The sequence below is a fragment of the Athene noctua genome, chromosome 5 (genome assembly GCF_965140245.1).
Source record: "Athene noctua chromosome 5, bAthNoc1.hap1.1, whole genome shotgun sequence".
In the NCBI taxonomy this organism is placed as follows: domain Eukaryota; kingdom Metazoa; phylum Chordata; class Aves; order Strigiformes; family Strigidae; genus Athene; species Athene noctua.
Genome location: NC_134041.1, coordinates 3,947,059 through 3,972,472, shown reverse-complemented (window position 1 = coordinate 3,972,472; position 25,414 = coordinate 3,947,059). Strand labels below are relative to the sequence as shown.

At 40.4% G+C, this 25,414-nt stretch overlaps 1 protein-coding gene across 13 annotated transcripts in view; it reads left to right on the top strand.

Annotated features, from left to right (window-relative positions):
- Positions 1–25,414, top strand: part of NFIA (nuclear factor I A) — a 358,382-nt gene that overhangs the window by 221,579 nt on the left and 111,389 nt on the right. For 11 of the 13 annotated variants that reach the window (XM_074906089.1, XM_074906098.1, XM_074906088.1 and 8 more), the window contains exon 3: positions 18,894–18,959. The exons of the other annotated variants lie outside the window; for them this stretch is intronic. In XM_074906089.1, coding sequence (XP_074762190.1) covers positions 18,894–18,959 — 66 coding nt within the window. The remainder of the gene's footprint in view (positions 1–18,893; positions 18,960–25,414) is intronic. 13 annotated transcript variants of the gene reach the window in all.

The window sequence follows — 25,414 nt, the reverse complement described above, 5'->3', positions numbered from 1 at the left end:
AGTGATACTTGGACTTGGCAATGACATCCCTGTCCAGGGTTAAAGGATAAGAGCCCTTTCCTAGATCGTGTGAAGCAGGAGCAGTCTGTAGGTGTTTGGAGAGCCTCAGATATGGGAAGAGTTTCTGCTTGGATTATGGTACCTGTGTAAGGCTGATAAACCTGCAAAGTCAGATATTTGGTGCATTCACACACCCCCCCCAGTGTCCTTGCTTCTTGATCTCAACAGCACACAGCAAATTGTCCAGGAATACATACTGGGTATTGCTTTTGAGTAAGGAGTGGCAAAATATCAGAAAAGGATTTTGCCTAGTGGGGGAGCATAAGACAGTCATAATTTATTGCAGGCTTGCCTGTCATGACTAATGGATTCAGCCTCTATTAACTGAGCTGTGACACTTAAACTGACTGTTTTCTTCAGCTTCTTCCCTCAATTTGGACCAAACCACATACCTAGCAAGAAAAGACATCCTTCTTTTCTCCAGGGTGGATTTTTGGTGTGCGAAATGAAGGGGTACTTGAGGGACAAAGTCCACCACCACACACATTTGCTGTGATTGGGGTTGTATTGCACCATCGGTTCTGCCCAGAAGTTTGAGTTTCAGAGCACGTACATAAAAACACGACTGCGTAAACTTCTGTAATATCTCTGGCTGCCTTCCCTCTGCCGCCCTTCCCAACTCTCCTCTGCTGTTCCTGTTTTATTTAGCCTGCCATAATAAAATTAGTATCTAGCAGAGTCTAGGCAAACAAGAGCTCTGCAATCGTGTGCTGACTTAGGACTGCAGATATTTTAGTTAATCAATAGGATAAGCACCCCCACCTTACTCACTGGTAGGGCATGGTACATCCGTAATGCCTTAGCGATACCAGAACGAAGCGACACGGGGAGAAATTAGGAGACATTTGGAGGAAGGAGCTCTACTTGCATGGATTGATTTCATCACAGAGATTATTTTCGCAACTTCTTCAGGATGAGAAAACTGTTGTAAGAGGATGGGCCAGATTCTTCTAGTCACTGAGCGCCGTTGGGCACTGCAGCGCAATGAGGAGCTGGGTTTTATAACTAACTTATTTTTCAAGTTTAGACACTTATTTTTAGACTTAGGTTTGCTAAAAGGAGAAATTCCTCTTTAGGAACCAGCATGAAATATCTGATTCCTGAACATGTTCGCAAAATGATTTGCTTTTGATAGGAAGTTTAAGGGAACAAAAAAGCAGTCTTACATATACTCCTCTAGCTAGATCATGAGCTACATAGTAATTTTAAGAAGTGAACTCGGTTCACATTTGAGGAGTAAGTTAAAAAAACCTGAGTTTGAAATTCATAGGAGGAGAGAGACATTCCTGCTTTATTCTTATGGTTTGGCATCAAACCAGTCATATGCAAATTTTAAATTGTGCTGCTAAATAGTTAAATAAGCAGATCTAAAGGGTGTAAGGTTCCCAGATCCTTTGTAATATCCACACAGAGCTCATTTTATATCTTCCACCAATACATTTTGAATCACTTTTCTGATTTTATTGAAGAAAATGTCTGGAATTTTGATAGGAAGGACTTGAAAAAGATAGTTGAATCTGGATAAAATATTCATAGATATAAGAACTTCTAGTACCAGGAAAAGGCTGCTGGGTGCCTTCATGACTGTTCTTCTAATTTCCTAATTTCTGTTTTCCCTGGTTTCTGTGCTGTGTGTTTAAATAAACTCTTCTGGTTCTGTCTTTCACACATCATTGCTTTTTTGCTTCAAAGGCTCCTTTTAATAACTTATTCTTTGGTTTAATTTTCTTTTGAACATGAATTAGGCTTCACCAAACACTCTGTATACAGCTCACACCCACAAATACTGAGAGCGGAGTTGATTCAGTCTACATGTAATTTTGTGTATGGAGGTTACTCTTTACTGCATTGGCTGACGGAGTTAAGTTTTCAAAATAGTTTCCATTGTAGCTCCTCCTTTTACCATCCCATGGTCGGGGCTGCAACTTTTCCTCCCTTGTCATTGTGGAGAACATACCACACTCCAGGTTTGCACGGAATCTCTTCCACCATATGTTTTTAGTAATTGTATAGTAGGGGAAAAAAAAAAAAATCACTTTTCCCTTGTCAGACATTTCTAGCAACACTTTTTTTTTTTTTTTTTTTTTTTTTTTTTTTAAAGGGCTTCATCAGAAGTGGCTGAAATTTGAAACTATTCATAGAAATAGTCCTCAGAGAAGGTTAGGTCTGAGAAAGAAAATGGAAAATCTGGTTAGGCTGTGACTGAAAAATCACTTCCGAGCATGTTCGTAGGAGCGTCGCCTTCCACCGATAACACTCTTTGTTTTTGTGGCAGTCTGAGGGCTCAGCCGGACGGGGCAGATGCCGTGTGCTGGCTGCTGGCAGGACAGCTTTCCAGAGGGTGTCGTTTATTAGCTGCCGTCGTAGAAACTTTGCTTTGCACTGGGATATTTTTCTGCTGTTGCACCTGTGCCCTTTAGTGGGCAATGGCTGTGTCTGTTGTCTGCTGCATGTAGATGAATCATATGGCACTTTGTGTGGCTCTCTATTTCCCTACTTTTAATTTGCTTTTTAGCTTAATATTTTTATACCTTACATGCAAGTAAATGTATCTATCTTGCTGTTATTCCTTGTTTCTTGCACTTGACAAACTACTGTTTATTGATGACAACTTGATGGTAGGGAAGAAAGAGGAAAAATATCCCTTTAAAAAAAATATGCTAAGACACTCCATGGACAGAGGCAAATAGGGACATAAAGAGGAGGCAGGGGGAAATCAAATGCTTATTTACCTTTTGGGATGAGTTGCTCAGATTGTAGATAATCCCATTAGAGTGGGAACAATCCTCTTGGATGGTGAGGTCTGTGCAGCACATACCGCCTTGGGACCAGGTTAGTGAGGCATCTCGGTGGTAATGGGAATTAGTAATAGTCTTAATATCATTAATTATTTCTGTGTTCCAGAGGATTTATAGGTATGGGAAGAAGTGATTAGTAAAAGGTAGCGCTGGTTCTTTGCAGTCTTCCCATGGTCTATAATGGGACCAGCACGAGGCCCTATAAATAGCTTTGAACATTTTCAACTGTAACATTTGGTGTAAATTGTAACTTTCAGAAACTTATCTTTTATGTGGTGCAGTTTGCTTTTATGTCCCTACTGTCTAATCTTATCTTCCCATGTGCTGAAATATAAAAATTCATTGCAATTATCTTTCCTGTAGTAAGATATCAAGGAGTTGGTACATTGTAAGGGGACTAGGTTGAAGTACAATCAACACACACTTTTTGGATCTAAAAATATCAGTGCTTCAAAGGTCAGCTAAATGATAAATCCTGTTCTAAGTGTATGTATAATACATATGAATGCACACTATAAATTTGTTTTATAGATTTCCATTGAAGTGCTTCACAGTCTGATGATAATTTTAAAACGTTTTGAGTTTATCTGAGGTCGCTGATACAGTGAGCGAGGAGGGAGAGAGGCGACAGGAAAGGCAGCAGGAGGAGGTTGTGTCCCTTTTGGCTGAGGGGAAGAGAGCAGCTTGCCAGCATTTGCCTATTGCACTTGGTGAAAACCCATCGGGTTTTTTCTCTAAAAAGTCAGTTGGACAACAGCAGCCTTCTCCTATGGCCAAAGTCACTCCTGTTGATTTAAATAGGAATAGGCCCTCGTATCGCGCTATTGACTTCTCCTTTGTTTCTCTGAGAGCGTGTAGGGTGAATGCGTGCGGAGCGCAGCTGCTGGAGGTTGTGCTGCCACCGGGAAGCTGGAATACTTTCCTGTGTGGACGGCGTGATCCATAACCGTCGGCCCACAAGTTAACAGACAGAACGTAGAAATTCTTCTAGAAGTACTCCCGGAGCGCACGTCCCCTCTCATGCTCTTTTTTCTTTCCATGGGAAAAAGATGGCTTCAACTAAGGCATTGTAAATAATATAATTGACTGGAGGCATTTTTAGATGCATGAATGCTAAAATGGATTTTCTCTAACATATAAGGAGAGGAGTCTTTTCTTTCTCTCCGGATGGTATAATTTATTTAAGTTTGGTGGTCTTGATATGTCTTTATTAGGAGTAAGAGTTACAGTTAAAAAAGAGGTAGCGGTCAAGGAAAACTGAAGGACTCCAATCCCTTTCTCAAAATAATAAGTATTTTTAAGTAAACCCAGTGTTTCTTGTACTGGACTAAATAAAGCATTCCAGAATAAAACAAACACGTCTTCCCGTTTAGGCTTTCATTGCACAAGTCCTGTTGAAATTCATACTAAGAGGGCTTGAGAATTTCCCTCCCATAGACAATCCCAGCGTCTGGCATTGTGTCCAGCCCGCTTCGTGCTTGGGGACAAACACAGCTGGGTGCTCAGGTTTGCGGTCGCAGGAGCTTTGGAAAGAGCTGCCGATGGTAGGAGCTCATCAAATGAAAACGTCTCACGTGCGTGGTCTCCGTGACTGTGAGAAGCAAGTCTAGTTTTAACTACGCTTTCTGAAGTGTTACAGGCAGTACAGTTGCTCTTTTCACTGGATAGTGCTTACTTTTCTTCAGGATCACAAATATTTGAATACAATTATTCAGTCAGCTGGACATCTTTTTCCTCCCATTTTTTCTCGAACAGTAGTAGAATTTAGTGTTGATTTAAAAGACTGTCTGCCTTAAAGCAGATTGCAGAGTTTGCACACTGTGAATTGTAATTAAAGTGTAAGGGGTGCTTATTATGTCAACAACTGGCATGAGAACCCCCGAGCAGCAGGTGACCCCAAACATGTGACGTTTGTGACAGCTAGGATCCTTCTTTCACTGGTTTAGCAATCTGAAAGACCAAATTGAAAGAAGCCCAGAGGCTGTATATTTCATTAAGTCCCAAGGGAAGTGTGGGATACAGCTTCCTTCTGCTTTGCTGGGACGTAGCCAAAAACTTTCTAGAGGCTCTGTTTTTGACAGAGGCTTGCTGAAGGGGGGGGGAAAAACCTTCCACCAATCACCCATAGGACCATAAATTTGACATTTCCCACAGTTTCTTTGAGGCACTGATGTTGCTGTGTCAGCAGTATGTCCCAAATCTCATGTTGTATTGTTTGAAAAGGAACAGTCAAACTTTCAGGGGAGCTGAAATGTTTTTCTTCATTGTCCAAGAGTTCCTCTGCTGCAAAACCACAAAGGATTATAAAACACACCTCTCAAGACGGCGCTGCTTTTATCAGAAGTAGGCACCATGCACATACACGTTGTTTTCTGACGCAGCAGAACATCGCCAATAACATTTCATCCATGTTACAAAGCAGGCATGAAAATATCATTTATAGACACGTATGACCTGATTGCAGGAACGATCAGAAAAGGAGCCTTATGAAAATACTGCGCTAAGTTTATCCTCAGTGTAATTCCAGTTGGGTTATGTCAAGAATAAGCTTGGCCCAAAGACTGAATTACATGGTTTGTAACACAGCCTGTAATTCATTTTTAAATAACCTTAAGTTTAGCGTTAAACGAGTTCTTCAGCCTCAGACCCTGCTCCATACCCCACCAGCCTTTTTCTGGGTGACCCGTGGTGCAGCTGGTAAACCCTTGCTCTGTCTGAGCTGGGGGCGTCAGCCCCCCGCAGCGACGGCCTCCGCGGGAGAGCAGGCAGCACTTCTGTCTGCTGGCGTTTCCCCTTCTCACTGGGCTGTGCATGTTTCAGTGGGGAGACTTTTCGTCTTTGTTAAGAAAGTTTGACTTAATTTTTTCCAAAAGGTTTCACAACCAGCAAATGCCTGCTCGTTCTCTTCAGATATAATTTGTCACCCTCACACACCTATCGATCTGTCCGTCTATCCTGCGCTACGACAGCATTTCCTACCAGCTGTTTTATGTGCCTGCTGATTCCAGATACTTCACTTACTTGGGTAGCACCTCAGTTGCATGAGGGCAGAGGGGTTTTTTATCCTCCTTAATTCGGCTTGCATATATGTGGTGTTAATTAGCCTAAAGAAGGAGGAAAGGTTTAGTGTTCTTGACTCCTGAACATGATCATTGTCAGTTCTGCCACTGATCTAGTAAGCATTTCTGGTCAAGTTACGTAACCTATAAAGTCATGCTCCACCTAGAAAGACAGTACAGTAACTAGCATTTTATAAAGAAAACAGATCAAGTTAGATAAAGATAAAATAGGTTTAATAGTACTCCTATTTCAAAGGAGTATTTTGAGAATTAATGTTGATGAGGCTCTTTGATCTTGGATGAAAGATGCTTTAGAAATGTAAAATATCTTTGTTATTTGTCATCTCTGTGGGTCTGAAATTTTTCTCAGAAATTGAATTTTTGAAAACACATGCAGAAGGTTTCAGTGTAGCCCTGATTGTTTAATTTTTTCAGTAGACTTTCAGAAAAAGTGACTGGGTTGTTTGTGATTACACATAGCACAATATGTCAGTGTAGATGCAAGTAATCTGGAGTTGTTAATGCAACTACCCATGTCATTCCTCATTTTGACTTCATATTTTAAGGCTATTAAAAAAGTAATAAAATTACTAAAATGCTGAGATTCTGAAAATGGTTTTTGAGCCCTTTCTGCATCCTTTGCCTGATATAAAATTGTGTAGTTGCGATCGTTCTCGCTGGACTGCATTTTCATTTCTAACCCTCCATGCCGAGTGCAGTCAGACTCTGCAGCAGAGGCAGAATTAGGTCCTAAGAAGTGCTTGAACAAAATCTTTGCCTCTCCGCTCTGCCCCAGGGCAGTGGTAGACTTAAAGTCTTTGCATTTTATTTCAGTCCAGTATGATAAAGACCTGCAAACAGCCTCTGCCCTGCCAGCAAATAAATGGTTGAAGAATCTGTTAAAAATGGCAGAGGAAATAGTCGTAAGTCAATGAGGTGGTTACATTTGGTCTATTTTTAATTTTTGGACAACTCATTTCTTTTCAAAAGTCCACTTCTAAGTGAACCATTTTCCACATGTAACACTGTACCTTGAACTTTCTGGAAGGTCTGTTTCTGAAAAAAAACCCATTAGTAATATTTTTATCTGGGAAATTTTAGCTTTTTTTGCCCAACTGAAGTTTTCAGGCTCTGTAACATACTGCTTGCTAAAAGGCACACTCTACAATGCATTAAGTACAACAGAATAATCCTTTGCAGGATTCCCTTTGTTGCAGACATTATTTATGACATTTTAGTCAATATTTGCATGGCAGACTGTCCAAAATTATTTTGTTTTAGGCACATCACTGATAACTGGACCCATACTCTTTATCATTCTTTTACATTCATTAGTCACTCTGTAGTGTTTTTAACATTTTAAAACACTCATGCAATTCAAAGGAAAATAGATTTCAGCCAAAACGCCTTCAAAATTATCTTTTTTCCTTTGAGTTATTCAGCGATTTTTAACACTTCGTATGTTTGATGTTTTTTTCTTTAGTCTCAGCAAGGCAAAGTTTTTGCAGGCTTTGACTATGCTAAAGATAGGATTTTGATAGAGAAAATGTGAGGTAAACTGAACTTAATGTGAAAATGTTATCAGTCGTAGTGTAAGGTGTAGCCAGCCAAAAAACCTGGCTATTTGCCTTCTGTGTAAAAGGTAATTTAAAAAAAAAAAAATTACAACAAAACTAATTAGCAGATATTCTAATGCAAGAAAATGTTGCTGTTAGTAAAGTTTCTTCAATATGCCAGAAAGCAGATGGTGGCAATGGAATAGCGTTTTCTTTTGCCAGCTTTTCTATATGCTTTCTAAACCTGCAAGAGCTTTTGCTATTCAGTATTCAAATTTCTGACACTCTATGATCTTTTTCATCTTAAAACAGAAATAGAAACTGAAACTTAAAAATGTAATCAAGTCAAGCTGTCTGTTCATCAGATCATAACCATGGCTTTAAAAGTTTCATTAAAATTTTGTCTACACAGTGTAGTTACAGGTTTTGAGAGCTCTGGACTTTTCTGGTTTTAATTTGCTTCCTCAGAATTTAGTTTTGCAGCACTGGGACCAAGTGAAAATGGATTTTTGCTTGTATTTTCAGAGTCAACACATTGAGCTTAATCTTTTTCAGTATGTGTGTGTGGGGGGAAGGGAATCCTACCTTACATATATATATATGCCCAACTCTTTCATATATTTGTAATGATCCACTGTCCTTTGAGATGTAGATACAGTTCCACTTCTCCATGATTTATGGCGATTGTACCTTAGATTTTGCTGTAACTCAGCGTGGTGGCTCTCTACCGAGCCTGCAGGATGTTAACTTCTCTCCGAGTTTTAACTTTATCTTCCACTTGCGTGGCTTACAAACACAGCAGAAACACAGAACAAGTAGGCTGACTACCAAAAGGCTGCTTTTTTTTCTGCCCGAGTCTATGTTGTTGATGCCAACATGATACTGATGCAACAAAACACGTCCTGATTTTTATGGTAATTCTCTGTTCTTCTTCGCAGTCTGCAATATTGTGAGAGTAGAAACATATCCATGGAGCGGCAATCAGTGGCAATTCTTTGTGGGCAAAATCCTCTGACTTTTCAGTTTGAGAAAGGCTTTGAGCCGATGGCAATATTTCTGCAATTATTTTCAGAAACAAAGGCAAGAGAGAGGAGGGTAGGGAGGGAGGAAAGGGAACTCTCGAGCCGCTTTTTCTGCTGTATAATTTTATATATCTATGTATTTTTGCCAGCAGTTTTATTTTGCATAAAGCTTAAGAAAACCTGAAATGGCAATTTTTCACATGCCACGTTGAACTCCTCGGAGTGCACAGAACAAGGAAAAGACATCTGCCAGAAAAAAAAAAAAAAAAAAAAAAAAATTTGGCCACTACAACCAAATATGTACTTAACAGGATCTGAAATGGGAGCCAAGAGGAAAAGTGTCAGGTACATCAAAATGAAAAAGAGTTGTGGAAACGGGGCTGCTAGTGTAGATCCACAATAAAAAAATAGTACCTAAACTTTGTTCAGATTGCCCCATCTGTAACTTGATATTAATCTGTTACTGACAAAAACTCCATGGGATATTAGTTCACCTTTTGTTTATTCCTTAAATAATCACACGTATTTTTATTATCAACACCATTTTTCTCTGTGTGAAACAGAATAATCCTCAATAGGGAAAATGGGCCCATTCTTTGAGATACCAGTTCTTTTTAAGTGTTCTTTATTCTGTTTGATGTACAGATTCTTACTTGAATTTTTGGTTAATCATAGGAAAAATTTTCACCTGTCCTTTAGGAGAAGGAAAAGCGGAAGAGGTTGAAAAAGGAGGAGGAGGATGGGGCTTTTGCCCGGTTTGTTGCTTTGGTGAAGGTTTTGCTTTGTTTTTGCTGGTTGACAGAGCCTTGAATGGCTCCGGCTGCAGAGAGACCTTAGCAAGAGGCACAGACTGCAATATATGAACACTCTGATGGTCTCCAGAAACAGCTGGGTTATTCGTGTGATGTTAGACAGGCGAGCTTTGGAAAGCAGTCTGAGGGCTGTGCTCATTGTCAGGGAGTGGGTTCTATTTGGCTTTTTGATGGAGGGCAGGTTTGAAAAATTCTTTATTCCTGTCTGCTACAGAAAATCTAGAGAGCCTCCTTGGTCGTGACCTTGTAGCACCGTGCGTCTTGGCCAGAAGAGAGGTACCAGACCGCCAGCTACTGCTTGGGCAGCGCGGATAAAGAATGAGGATGGGCACTGCCCAGAATAGCCTGGGAATACACAGCTCCCCGCCTTGGGTCCCATAAGGATGAGTTTGTCACAATAAATAAATAACAAGGGGATGGTGGGGGATAGAGATTAATTGGGTGACTGTACCACCGCCAATGGAGTCTCACCATATGGTGGACATAATCCTGCTTTGCTGATGTTGGTTTACTCACCAATGTCAAATTACATAGAAGCAGACCTGAGGCTTTGACCAAAGCTACCAGATCTGCTCATCACACAATTTCATCTTCACTTGCCTTTATGCATGAAGTCAGGCATTGCAAAACCAGCTATTTAGTCACGTTAAATACTGTTGTTGTTATTGTTAAACCGAGCTAGAAAATACTCTGGAGATAAATGTAGAAGTGATTTCTTGTTTTTCAAAATACGTAATAAGGAAAAAAAAAAAGGTGAGTGAAACAGGAGCTGAGAGCGACTGGCAATATCCCTTCTAGGTGACTTTGGATCCACTCTACCAAGTAATTTTCTACATAATGTAGTTGAAGGCTTCCTAAGCGGGCACTGCCGTTGCCATTGTAATGGCTGTATTGGTGGGAATGATACTTTATTATCTAGAGCAGCGGCTTGAGAGCTCAGCCCCGTGCTTTTTACTTCTTTTAGTAACTGTGTCTCTGAAGGTAAATCACTTAACCTCTATGTGCCTCCTTCCTCCCTGCGTAAAGTGGGCATAGTTATGCTCACCTTTCCCACAGAGGTATTGTAAAGCTTAGTTTAATGTTAATAAGATGTTTTAATTTCCAGGATAAAAGGATGTTCTATAAATATACATTAGAAGTAATAATAGTTTTAATGTATGCCATTATTTTATAACAGTGCTTTTCTAGTTTTAGAAAATTTTTAGTGGTTTGAAATTATTACAGAATCCGTTTTTGTTAATTAAAGATTGACATTCGGGCAAAATTTGTTGAATTGTTCTATAAATTCAGATCCGTGTGCACTGAGCATGCCCAGAGCCGTGCTCACCTGCACTTTGGGATCATCAGTACGGCCCTTCGGCTTTTAAAACAACTCTTTGATGCATGTGCTCAGAAGTTTGATGGCTTCTAAATAGAATGGTTCAAATATTTCAAAGCACTTGAGATTCGCATAGTGTGAAGCAATTTAAAATTATTGTACTGCAATTAATTTTAAATAACTGAGCACTGCATATGTCTAGAAACCCATACAGATCCAAATGGAAGCTCTCTAAAAATTGGAATGATTCAATAAATTTAAATCACTCTGAATAAATGGATATAAGTACTGTAAATCATTTTGTGAGGGGGATAAGCAAATTTTCTAGAAGTGAATCTGAGGGTAGAGACTCTAATTAGATTTTTTATTTTGGGGTTTATGATGATGAAATGTAGGTTAATTTATATTTCCCAGGGATCTGAGGGCAGCTCTTGTTGATCCATATGGTTTCTTGTAGTTCTTACATAGGCTGCTTTTTTTTATTTCCCAAGATTACAGAAACTTAGCAATCCAACTTTGCACATATTTTTTTCCATTACAAATATCTTTCCCTCCAAATCTGTATAAAAAGACATGAGAAAAATATTGGTCCACAGCTAGAAATGCCAAGTATATTTTTAAATGCAGCTAAAAAAATACTGCAGCATTAAAACATTGTGCGGCATGGAAGCTAACATTTTGTAGAGCTGGGCTGCTCAATGAATATGAATTTTTATATGCCTAAATCACTGATTCAGGTAAAACCTCTATCTGTAGGTACCAAAGTGGATTACTGTCTGATAGCTGTTCGTTAGCTTAGAGCATGTGCTCTGTCCTTTCCTTACAGACGTATTAGAAAGATGCTATCTAATGTAGGAAGGCTGGTAAAAATATTGATGCGAGACCTATCGGAAAGTAATGTCATTTCCATTGGCTTCAGCTCAGCTTCAGGAAAATCCACGTGCCGGTTCCTCCTGCTGCCGCAGCGAAGCGCGGTTGCGTGCGGCTCTCCGCGCCGTGCACTTAGCTCTAGGATTACAATTCCTCCCAAGTATCGGAGCCAGAAATTAGAAATTAGTGCGACGGCCGACACTTCCCTGACCCTTCCGTTTCGCTGTTTCCCTAACAGCCACGAAAAAAAAATAGGACAGCGCAGTCCCTCTTCGTGCAAGGGCTCGGCGCTTGCTGTTGGCACGCGAGCTTCCTCCGGAGACGGTGCCACCTCTCAGCAAACGGCTCGTGAGGGTCCGGCCACCGTCCCGCGCCGGCAGCGAGGGGTCCCGGCCCCTCGGGGTGGGACGCAGCCCTCCGCGGCCGAGGGTGACGTTCCGCCAAGATAGTCGTTGCGGTCTGGGGAGAAAAATTATATTTGAATTTGCTCCATATCTGGTGGGCTCTTCCCGGATGGAGGAGCCGCAGAGAGCGAGAGGGGCCCCGCTGCAGGGTCTTCCTTAAGGCCTTACCTTACTTTTAGACAGTTGTCATTATCTTTGTCTAAAGGTCATGGCTAAATTGAATAAAAGGAAAGCTGTGTGTTCCTGTCGATGCACAATGGCAGTATTGACTTTCCTAATCCAGTTTGCTGAGGGGTGAGAGAATTAAATTAGATATCTAAGCACAGAAATTGAGAGCCTTTGAAAACAAAGATAAGGAGACAGCCTGTATTTTCCTTTTCCTGGGAGCTCTGGGCTCAAGATTTTGCAGGTGTGTCATCTGATCCATGGCTTGCATCGATCAAAACTGTGCCAATGCATATTTAATTAGCAAGGGGACCCTGGATGCATTATGGCCATCATCCCTATATTGAATGGACTGTCAGACTTTCTGAATGCTTCCCCACCCCCCCGCTTCGTTGTTTGGGGAGCTTCTGCATTTTGTCTGAGCAGCTAAAAGTTTCTTTGTTTTTAGCTGGTGATGCATACAGCACCACTGAGGAGAATACAAACAAGTAAAGTCCTAAAGTGTTTATTTTGTCTAGGAAAAAGGGCTGAACCAATTTGAATCCTTTGGGTAACGGATTTTTGTATCTCTTGGAATTAAAAAAACACAGTCGCATGATGTTTACTTTAAGAATATTTTATTATAACAAATAAAATCTGTGCTGTGGGATTTCTTAAGGAAGCCTTTGATGACAATTTGAATTAAGTCAAAATTAACGTTTGCTACTGCAAAGGAATAAATAGAAAATGTTCCAGAAATGAATCAGTAAGCAGGAATCAAAGGCTGTAAACTGTTTTAAAAACAAACATTTAGAAGTGAATCAAATACTTGTTTGTAATATCAAGGAACAAATATGGGAATACACAGATTCCCCACATTCTAGGCTATCACACGATAGCAGTAAATCATTTATGGGCTTGTGAGAACAAAGAAAGTTGATTTAAAATGAAACCATTTTGATACAGCTTTAGGGTCTCGCAGCCTCACGGTGAAGTTTCGCGTTCTTATTTCCTATGACGGGGAAAGTAATCGGGAATTTCAGCGTCCAAAAAAAGTTAGCCAGGGAGTTGTGGAGATCTTTGTTTGCATCTACCTTGGTACAAAGCCGCCCCAGCAGACAGAGTGTTGCCTGATAAACAGATGTAATACACAAAGTCTGCTTACAATACCGAGCAACAGACTGTGGGCACATGTTTTGGTCTCATTCAAACTCATCAGCATAGTCTAGCTAGCTGTTTTGTTGCTAGTCTACTTACGGGGTAGCTTAGTAGCGTCTTACTGGTGAAGTAACAAGGAGGGTTTTTGCCACAAAAGTTTTGTGGCAAGGGCTCATGGGAAAATCATTTGCATACATCTTGTTACAAAGGCTGACTACTTCCTGGCTTAGACAAAGTGTTGCCTGATAAACAGACTTAACACACAAATGTCTGTCTGGAATAAACAACAGCAAGCTTTGATTTACATTTCCATTATCAAAGATAATCTCTTTCCCAGTGTACAGGAATTAAGAGTCCTCGCCTTATAAAAAAAAAAAAAAAACAGGCTGGCACCGCAGGGATTTTACCGCTGCAGAACCTTATTCGAGAGCTGCGGGGATGGGGTGTACTGTACAGGGGGGTATAAAATAAAACTGGAAATCTGGTACGGATATGTACATGTGTGATGGTGAGGTGTATGATAATGAAGCACTTTGAACTCCCTATAAAAGTTGACTTGAAAGCGATGGCTGGAGTTAAACGGAGAGCCAGGCCTTCCTTAAAAGAAATAGTAGTAGCCACCAAAATAGCCATAAATAATAATTGTAGCATATATGGAGCAATCCCTATGTGTTTATATTATAATGTATAATGAAGGGAAAGTGAGTGTAAAAAAAGCCTCAGTCCTGGTGCTGGTTTCTGTTTGTAAATCCCTTAAGCTCACCACGTAAGACTGTATATAAAGGAGCATGATTTAGATTTTTTTTTTTTTTTTTAACGTATATAAATCTTTGGTAGAATCCATGCCCAAAATTATAGATGAAAAATTTATTGCATGAACACAACCCAGCCATATAAATTTTTTATTACAAATAGGACTCTGAAACTTGAATAAAATATGTCAGTTTATTATACAATATTTCCCCCCCTAAAACATGATATGAATGGAAAATTTAACTTGTGCACTTCTGCGGTGCTTCTGCAAGGTGCTGGGCTGGCAGTGGAGGAGAGGGAGCCCGCTTTATTTAGCTGCAGAGCAGGCTCAGCATGGGCAGTGGCAGCACAGCCTTGCTCATCTGGCATCGCCGGTAATTTTTTTTCTCCACTATGCGGGGTTCACCTTTGCTGTTTAGAGGATAGATGCATCTCCACCTGAGTTAGCATGCTGGCTGCTAGCGAGGGCCTGGTTTCTGATGGGGGCTGGCTCTACATAGGTAAAAAATAATCTTGACGCCCATTAATTCGGTTTGCACGGACCAGCAGACAATAAGGCCGGTGCCTGTAGGTCACTGCCACCCAAGGTTGGATTCAGCACGCCCTGGAAAACACAGCGTGTCGAGAAAGTGCGAATGCCCAAGAAAACATCCCATTTCTCCTAAGTCAGGTAGCCATGAGGTGGTTTAGCACTGGGAAGTGCCATGACACTCAAAGCGGGCTTTTTTGGTGGAGGAGCGTAACAACTCTTCACCGTCTGTGTCACGGTCTACAAAAAAGAACAACATTGTCAGTCTGTTGACATTGGTCCTGTCCACGGGCCAGACTTTCCTGGGAAGGTTTTATTCTTTCCAAACAATGGAGCGTTCCCTTCCAGCGCCGCGAGCCCTGCTTCCACGCAGCCGTCGTGCAGCCCGGCTGGAGCTGCGCTCCTGCTGCAGCTGAAAAGGAAAATTGCGTATTGAAAAGTCCAGAGCTTCCGTCCTGGAGCTGAAGGTCCCTGCCTGCTTACGGTTTGAGCTCAGGCAGACCAGGGTCTCAGGCGTAACTACCTCTAGTCACGCTGGGGTAGCATATGCTTAAGAAACAGATCCAAAGAGGAACACAAAATACAGACGTAGTAGGAAACGCTACTTTTGGAAAAACTAGCCCGTTTTGTTGGGCTTTTTTTTGCTTTATCCCTTAATCATAGCTGATTCTTGGAAGTAGAGAGTAAAATAGGTTCGACGTGCTTTTTATCCTGTTTCCCCATGATTACAGTTGATACCGGATCCCCTTCAGCTTCTCTTGTCCAGTAACCTTGACTCCAGTGTACACACTCAAACTAACTCCAGCCAGTTCAGGGTTAAAAATTCCAACCACTAACTTTTCTTTAACTAAAAAAGCCCCCAAATAAAACCCATTGTGCTATTCAAGGTTAAGCTTCCTTAAATATAAAACTAGATTCCTTGGTGATTTTTTATTTTTTTTTAAATCGGCAATCTTAATAGTGGTTCCTCACTATAATATTTCCAACTCCATCTGAAATCATTTAAATCCTCCCCTTAATAACATGCACTTTATTGTAATATACAGATTCTTTGGCTTCCTACCAGCCTTAGCTTAAGGCACCAATGAAACTCGTTGCCGCAGGGGGCCGTGGATTCAAGAGGGGCTCGCATCTACTGTATATTTTGTTTTGTATGTTTTCCAATGGCTCTAATTATTGCAGGTGGTAGAATTTAACTGGCAGTGTTGTTGCTAAAGAAAATAGGCATAAAGTGTATACTGTTTTGCAGAGTGGCTATCAAATATATAGAAAAGAGAAAATCAAATGAATTGTTAAACTGCTCTATAGTAAGTGATTTTATTGATTTAATGCAAATGCTTATGAAAACGATCTTCCATTTATATCAATTATGTATGGGCAAAAATTAATTTATTCCTCCGGTCACCTGTTTGGCTAACTGACTCAGCAGGACAGACATTCCCCCTCCCGTTGTAGCCGAGCCCGCAAAACACAAAACATTCAGAAAACTGGAATTTTAAAGTTTCCATGTGCAAAACAACAAAAAAGCCCCGACAGGAGTTACTGCCAACTGCTGAAAAAGCAGAGAGCGAGTGGTGGAGGCTGAGCAAGACTCTCTCGTCCTAGGCAAGACTGTAAAATACAACGGCTCTGATTTTGCCAATCCCCTAACCATGTGGCGGCACATTTATATGTACCGGATCATCTGCGGCATCTGAATAAAATCAGGGAAGCAAAATTCTGCATATAAACATTTTGGCTAAGTGCCTTAACTCAGTCTTCTTATCTGGGGTTTCCACAAGATGCCACCTTGCATAACAATGCTGAGCATACGCTTGCCCAGTACATGTTTTCGGTAGCCTCCCGTGATCTCTACCGCCGTATAGATTGGTTTTAATTCTACCTCGTCCTGCATTTTATTGCCTCGTGCCTCTCCATGAAGAATTGTGCTTAAAGCCTTTGTTGTCTTTTGTAGAAATTAATATTTAATTTCAGCAGAAGGGGTGGGTTGCAGGAAAACAGAATTAGGAGAAATGTTATCACAGTAGCCGGAGTAATAAAAGAAGAAAGTTAAGATTCAGTATGCAAACAAATGTCCTACGGCCAGTAGAGTCTCTCTTGTGCCACTAGCTTTGGTGTTGGAAAAACAGCACTCAACACAAACAAAAGTACTTTGTTTCTCCAAATCCAGGAGCAGCTCGGGCTCTGTGTGCTGCCCACCGGCTGCAGGGCTGTGCTGGGGAGCGAAGGTGCCAGCCTGGGGCTGAGAGCACCGAGCCCAGCTCCTGCGGCTGCCACCGAGCCCTCATCCCTCTCGCTGCTTCCCTGGATTGTTTCAAATTTTGAAAGGAAAAGATGCTTTGAGTCCCTTATTTCTGCAATAACTTTTTTCAAAGATATAAATTTTTTGTGGAATTCTGACCTTACTTTAAACATAAAGCCCAAACGCTGATTGAACCATGGAGGAAAAGAAAAACCTGAAAAACAAGCAAAAGCCTAATGCCTGCCCTGTAAAATGAAATCTGTTGAATGTTGACTTTGAATGTTAACTAAATATTTTACATTCCTAATATTTTACCTTTGTTTCTACCTTTGCGGTATCAGAAACGTGAAACTTCTTGCCAAAATCTGGTGTCCAGAATATAACAGCACTGTGCATATTACCCGGTAGTCTATCTGCTGTCTCTGATCTGAGCTTCAGTTAAAGATAACTCAGAAGATCAATATTTAAAACAAAATTGCAGAAGTGAGAATAATTTTTTTTCACTGAGCTTCACTGGAGAAATTATTAAAAATAATAACTACAAAAGAGAGGAAATGGATTCTGGACACACTGGGAAACATTCCGCTTTTTAGGAGAATTTCATTGATTTTAAATAGAAGTATCGGGACTGAAGCTTTCTCTGCTAAATATTCTGAATGTTTATATTCTGAAATTTATCAAAATTTGTTTTGTGAGCACTTTTTTTTACTTGCAGTTTTTAATTTATACAAGATTGTCCTCTAAGCTTCTGAATGATACCTAATGCATACAGTCAGCAGGTAAAAAAAAAAAATTTGAATATTTAAAATAGGCATTTTCTTTATAGTGCTCTGCGGTAATTAAAATCTTCATTTGCTTAAAAGCAAGGAACCTTTTTAAAGCAATAAATTAGCATTGCTTGACCCAAGGTCACTAGTAGTACTGCTTCTTCCAGCGCTATTAATACCTCAAAGAAAAAGAAAGGGTGGTGTTATCACTCTGTTGCAATAGAAGTAAGATTTTCAATTTAATCACAGTTAAGTGTCATGACCTTTTGATCTTGCATTGACTTCTCACTGAAATGTGGTCAAATTTCAGACAGCTAATTCTAAACTCTGCAAAGTCAAGGTGGAGTCAGAAAATAGGTTTGGCACGATTGGGGGTGTTTTTGATGCAGTAGCAAGTGGTTTCATTTCTTGAGTTTTGTTTCACGGCAAAAACTTTTTTAATGGGATCAATAAATTACAGAACAATTTCTGAGGGGGAAAAAAATCTTTTTCTATTCGTATTAATTGCGAAAGCAGTAATTTGAGGGTTTGGGGGTTTTTTTAATATTTTTCCACACAGGTAAAGGGACCGTTTTTTCCCAATTCATAGTGATAGAAATAATTAAGAAGGAAAACACTGTTTGACTAAAGCTTCTGCTAAGAATAATTTTTGAACCAAAGAGCAATCATCTTCACATAAAGTAGAGTTAATAATGTGTAAAAAATGCAAAACACTCATATTTACACATATCCTTTTATAGGTCATTTTATTATTTTAGGCAAATAAATTGTGTTCGTTGGAGAGTGTTAGCTGGGAGTTTGTAGGACCCATTATTTGCACAAGTTCTAAAGCAGTTCATCCAGTATCTGGTCTCATTTATACCACTGCAAATCAGGGGCAATGCAGCACATTTCAGTGATCTGGTTGTACTGTAACCACTGCGAAAGTATGACAAAATCATCTCTTCTATCCGTTTTGCAGATTTTCTTCCAGAAATGCGTAGACAACAATCTCCACGACTTTGTAGTGTTGCTTAGTTACCTTTATATGCCTGCTTGAAAATATGTTTTGAGACTTTACTATGTGTTGGATTAAGGCTCTGGTTTGTATACAACATAGAGGCTGCATTATAAAAAACATGTAGGAGAGTAGTTTAAATATGCCTTCTCTAAAAAGAAGGATTCTCAAAGCTTAATTTATGCTAACACACACACCAGGCACTCTGTGTAGTGCCGTAAACAAGATTCCCTTTTTTTTTCTAGCAAAAATATTACCTAGGCACAGGACTTTTGCATTATCATGTCCTAGTGCAACACTCCTGTCCTTAGTTTGTACTCTCAGCCTTTTGAGGAAGTCTGGCGCCTCTGATCTATTTTCCACAGCAGACCCTGTAATTTTTGGCTGTATTTTATGTTTTTCAGATTCAAGTCAATCTGAAAGTCCCAGCCAGCCAAGTGAAGCTGATATTAAGGACCAGCCAGAAAATGGTAAGTTCTTACCTGCTGCTCCTGCTTTGGGATATTAAAACAGCCCATATTTATAAAGATTTTTTTCCTATGTCTAATATAAAAAGATTCTTCAGAAGAATTGACATGGGATAGCTACAGATAGGTTGTGTACTCTCCTCACAGTTAAAATGCTACCATTTCACTAAGCTAAGGTAGCATTTGTTTCTCCAGTCCTGGAGAGAGACATTTTTTTTCCTTTAGAAATAATTTTAATTAGGGAGATGCCATTAAAGAGCCTGCTGTATGCAACCCTTATCCTTATTCCTCCGTAGCAAAGGCTTTCAATCCCTGGGCCATGAGTCATGACCCCCTAGGGGTGTGTGCTTCATCGCTTTCATTTTTATCTATGTGCTTTTAACTTCATTTTGTTTATTGATGCTCTCACATGACACCCTGAAGTACCTAACTTTCGGTATGTGGCCAGCCATCATTTTAGAGTGCAGGATCTCAGATAGTCCCACGAAACAAAATGGTTGCTTTGAAATATGTTTCTGCAGACCCGTTCTCTACTGCAAAAATCTGCTAAACAAAACTGAGCAGCAACACTCCCAAACGCTGCAGTTTCAGGGCAGGACGGCACACCTATAAACATACCAGCTGCTCAGGCAGGCACCCGCTGCGGGGCTGATACAGGTGCTACCGGCGTTGTCTGTATTTTTATATCATCATGCTTTAAAGCTTGTAGATACTACGCTTAAGCAGGTCAGGGAGGCTCAACTAGAGCTTGTTGCTCCTTCTCTGTATGTTCACAGTACCATTGTTTCAGGTGGCAGCGGTTTGGAGCTTGTTTGGAAGCATCAGCAGGACTGTGACTTTTGGGAACACTAAATATTCTTTGAACTGGGACAGTTTTAAAGCGGAAGCGATAGCTTCTGCTGAACCAATGGTTTGCTTTGTAAAGCAACTCGAAAAAAAATCAGTCAATAATAGTGAATTTCTGTAGGGACTGCATGCGAAAGGATAACTATGTGCGTAAGGGAACAGCTTCTCTTCCTTTCTATGTTTAAGTAAGGTAGACCTCAACAATTTTTGTTGGCCCATCGGCAACTGAGTTTTCTTTTACTACTTATATTTAGGACTTGGAAATAATGTCTCCCAAAGTGAGTGTTTATTATGAATAGTTTTGCTTGACTTTTTTTACCCGTAACCAGATTTTTTTTTTTATAAGACCTAAATGTAGGTGGGGGATCTGCTGTACTGGGGTCTACTGTGCATACATGGGAAAGAACTTGCATGAAGGGTTTATGTCTCTAAAAACTGTCACCAGTTTTGGGATGTGTAAACCCATCTCATGTAGAAATACTGTATCTGTAATAATACAACCGCGATTACCCTTTCACAGAGCAACTGCTTCTGCCTCAAACCCCTACAGTTTTGTATGTGTTCAGTGTGTATTTTGGGGACTTTATTAGGACCAAACAAGCTGCAAAGTGGGAGTGATGTTGAAGGGCTGCATTCACATCCAGACTGCATTTGTACCAGGGTATAAATGGCAGATAGAATTAAGGGAAGAAGAAAAGGTTTAGGTACATAAAAAACTTCAAAATACCAGCATATATCATAGGACATAGAACATAGGGCTCATTGGGCTGGTAAGATTTTGGCTTTCGGAGTTCCCGTATTTTCCTCCCATTGAAATATGAAAGGTTTCATATTTTGATAGATTTTGTGCTGCTCATCTCTAAACATACCATCTTAAAACATTTCTGTTGTTTCTGAAAGACAGTGCCTAATTTCCCTTATCAATCCTGTTCACAGAAATTCTAATTTGTAGCCAAAGGATTGCGAGGTTAAGAGAAGAACTGACTAAACTGTGATTTTTGTTCTGCCAATTCTGCTATTCTTTTTGTGGGGAATATGTTGCCTATGTTTATTAAATCACATTTTAATTTAGAATGTATTAGGCACCAAGCATGTTATTATTTCTTGTTTAGATAATACTCTTTCGCAGCTATTAAACCACAGTTCTTCTTACCCTGCAGTTTCTTAGTCTTAAGGAAGCCTGTTACTCAACAACTGCCCCGAAAAACAGCAATGTCAGTGTTTAATAATGTAAAATCTCTAAGAGCCTAGTGAAATGAAATATCTCTGATTTGGAGCCTGACTCTTCCTTGTAAAACAAGCTTTTAGTGAATTCTTGGAACTTTACTGGTGACCTGCAAAAGGTACTTTTTTTTTTTTTTTTAATAAACGGGAAAAGGATTTTTCTTTTTCTCAGTTTTACTAAAGGGTATTTTTCCCCACCACAGCAGAAGCCTCCTAACTGATTAGGCACCTTTCGCAGTGCCTGTGTGGGAGATTTTCTTTACAAATGCATCTAACGCAGTCTGTTGGCCCTAAAGGGGTTGCTCCCCCTGGGCAGACGCTGAGCTCATTCTCAGCACACACAGCCCCCAGCTCGCAGTGTACCCAGTGTGTAGATCAACACAGATCTGCAGCTCTTATCTACTGAACGTGAGGATGAAAGCAAAACTGCAGGCTTTAGAAAATGAAAAACTGCACGCACAGAAACGGACACAATAAATCATATTAACTGCGTTGTTCTACACTTGCTGTAGACCCACTTCCACAGGGCCTGATCCAAATCCCTCCGGAGTCAATGGGAGTCTCGTAATTGATTTTACTGAAGAGTGGGAATGAGCCCACACAGAGAGGAATTTACTTTTTAAATAAAAAAAATAAATAGTATTGTGAATAATCTTATTCCCACTGATGGTAACAGCAGAATGACCAGATTGAGGGCAGATTTGGAATCATTTTGTATGTGTTTCTGGAAGGCACAAAGAAGTGTATCGATTAAGTACTACCTTTTACATGCATGCATTCCTTCATTTAAAAAAAATAAATCTTTAAAGGCCTTGTGAGGGTTATACAGCCTCTCTACTTGCCTGTTAATATCCTTTCTGTTCCACTCCATAAATTCTAGAGCTATTTATTATACACATATATTTTGCATACCTTGAGTAATGTAGGTTCAAAAGGGTCAACTATACAACCCTGAAAAAGAAGGGCTCCTACTACAGATTTTAATTTATCATTATAAGTTGTATGTGTTATTTTGGAAAGCCTGTATGTCTAACCTTCATTAAAGTGAATTTCAGGGGAAAAAAAAGATTTTCTTTTTTAGAGCCACTCCTTTTTGCAAGTAGGCTTTACAGTTGCATTTTCTGGAGCAGAATCATCACAGACAGAGAAGATGGTGACATCTTCTGCTCTTGGTGGCTTTTAACACCAACTCTAGCCTTTTCTTCAGCCTTCGTTAAGCCAGAATAGTTTTGAGGCAGCCGCTCACATGATCACTACTGCAAAAATTTACAGAAAATTAAGCATTTAATTTTTTTCTAGAGAGAGAGAGATACAGCATGATGGTCATGAAAAGCAAACATGCAGGCGAGACAGGGCTCATTCGTGCATGCATGGTCCAAGGTCCAGATGTCTTGTCCTGGAACCAGGGGTGAAGCTAACGTGTAACTGAATGGTGTGCATGGTGCTGCAGTCTCTCAGGTCTGTTAGCATGGGAAATTGCTGCTCGGGGAGAGGAAGAAAACCCAGAATTTGTCTGTTTGTTTGTTATGTGGGTGAGCAAATTTGCAGGAGGGATGATGAAAGAGACCAGCAACTTCATTTGAAAGGCAGGAGCATGTTCCGATGTCCTGATATTTCGCTCAAATGAGGTTTTTTTTTCTGACCAGCTGGGTGGAACACCCGTGTGGAAAATTCCCCACTTTTGTAGTTGCCTAATGGTATGTAAAAGCTTCATTTCAGTTGGCACCGCAAAGTGATTTTGCAATTCACCCAATCAAAAAAAAAGGTTATTGATTTTAAAAGCTTGTTTAATGCACTGGTTTGGTGTTGTATTTTATAAACAAACTAGTTTTCAGTGAACTGAGGATGACAAAATGGCTAGTCTGATGTAGTGAAGTGACTGCATGCCTGGGGATCAGGAACAACTGAATTCCCAGCTCAGCACTGCCGTGGACTCTCTCTAGGGCTTTTATTCTCTCTTTCAGTCGTGGAAACGGCTATCGGATAGATTTTCTTTTTGTAAGTAGGATTATTTTAAACTTTTGTAGGAAAACTTTTCAGTCTTTTTGTCTGCAAAGTGGGGATATTTGTGATTCTAGCTGTCAGAGATTCACTGAATATTTAAAGTCAAATCCTGCCCTGCTCCATCAGGAGTTTAACTCTGGAGAAAGGCAAAGAAGGGGTAGCACAAACTAGTTAATAATTGTGGTACAGTGCTGTGTTACTGCTGTCAGTAAATGGATGTCAGACATCCACCAGGAGATGTTTGTGTTTGATGTGGTAGTACTGGAGAATTAATAACTGCAGCATAAAGGTACACACACAGTGTGCTGTGTAAAGCAGAAGAATGCTGTGTCATTTTCTGTAGACAACTGATGTCTCTCGAGCATGTGGTATTGTGATTTGATAACTCAAAGTTGGTAGCACTTTAATTGTAGATTAGGAAATTCTTTTTAAAGAAGTTGGTAAATTCTCCCATTTCAAGTGAGCAAGACAGCATTCATTATTACAGCTGATTACAAATGTGCGCCAAATTCATTGCTCAAACAATTTCTGTAGAGGGAGAGGCATTTATCTAAAAAATAAAAATGTTTAATGCCAAAACCAAATGCTTTTTAGTTTTAATGTATTCTTGCTGCTTTGAGCTGCAAGTACCTTAACAGCACTGCAGGAAATGAAAGGCACATTGTTCTTTGTAACATTAAAAAAAAAAAAAAAAAGAAAAAAGAAAAACAATGATGTACCGTAACTCACAGAACTCGTTTTTCAACCCTGCAGTAATTACACTGGACTTGTAAATATCATCTGTGAATTCTTTGCTTAAGTAGGGCTGGACTTGAGTTTTAAATCTTAAAAAAAAATGTTCAAGTATATGCTTACTTTTCTATGCCTAAAAACATAAAGGAAGAAATTCTGGTCCTCAGGCTGTGGGGGAAAAGAGAGAAGGCAATAGCGGGAACACATGCAAAAAGTTTCCTTTGCTTCTCTAGGCAAGGCTGGTCACGGCAGGCGTAACACAGCTTTGGCCGCAAGGAAGGAGGGGATTATGTGCAACCTGGTAAAATGCAAAAAGCAGCCTGTGGAAAGACCTCTATGTCTTAACTAACAGCCTGCAGAGTCCGGCCCCTTTTTGTGTGCTTTCCTGCTGGTCCCAAAGCTTGGCACTCTTTGTCTCGTGCAGTGGGCTGCCTTCAGCCAGTGGAAGAGGGTTAGGCGCTCTTCTCGGATGCAGAGTTTGCTGTTCAAACCCTCCTCTCAAGCTAAGATGGGCAGAAAACATAACTGTTCTTTGTGGTTGTCCCCACCACTCGCCTGTGCTGTAAGTTAAATGGTGGTTGAGCGACCTCCAATTCCTTCAGCAGTCAAATTTTTAACTAGTAGAAACGTACCGCCTTCCGAGGCCATCCCTTCTTCTCAGGCCAGGCCTAACCTCCCATCGCCAGTCCTTCAGGTGGAGTCCAGCTGCCTCGTGGGCTCTCTCAGCTGTGACTGAGCTTGATGCCAACCAGCTTTACACTTACTCACCAAGGAGGTGCTGCAAGTGCAGCAGGACTTGAGGTGTCTGGAGGGTCAGCTGCCCTCGAGGAGGCCCCTTAATTCCCACCTGAGGAGCGCACGGGCATGTGCAGCTTCTCTGAGCACACAAAGCTGAAACTGGTACTGTTAGGAAGAAAGTACGTTGTCTCAGATGACTAACATTCCTGAAACACCATATTTGCAGCAGATAACCAAGCCTTGAAGAGAAAGTTTTCAATCACTTACAGTTGCAAACAGGGTGATACAGTAATGGCAGCTTTTATTAGTGTTCTTGTTCATGGGATCATTTGCATCAGAATCTTATAAATGCAAGAAGACTCTCCTCTCTTGTTTACAGAGCAACACTGAGGAGATATCACAGCCTGAGGGACTAATCTAAAATTAACTTTGCTCAGAAAAAGCTTTTAAAAAAAAAAAAAAAAAAAAAGCCCTTAGCATTTTCAATAAGGAATCTCATAGCTGGCGCTGAAGTCAAAGCTCCTGGTGATGTCAGCTTGTTTGCACCTTTGTAACTTGCCAGGACCAAATTCTGATCGGATTTGCACCCTTATGGATCGCATTGTCTGCTGGGAACAGCAATGGGGAACTTTGTCCAGGCTTGAAAGCTCTGTCCGAGCAGGGGAGCTCCGGTGGGTTTGGTCTCGTCTGCCTTCCTGCGGGCTGGACAGAATCGGCTCCTGACTCTCACAGGACCCATCAGCTGATTGATAGAGGTCTGATGAGGTCCAACCTGTGTTTCATCACCGCCTGAGAGAGAGTGCATGTAGGCAGTTCTGAGAGCCAACATCTCCCAAGGAAACAAAAGCAGATATGTCTGGTTATAAATTTAACTTATGTGGGATTTAGTCTTGCTTTTTTTTTTTCATCTTGTT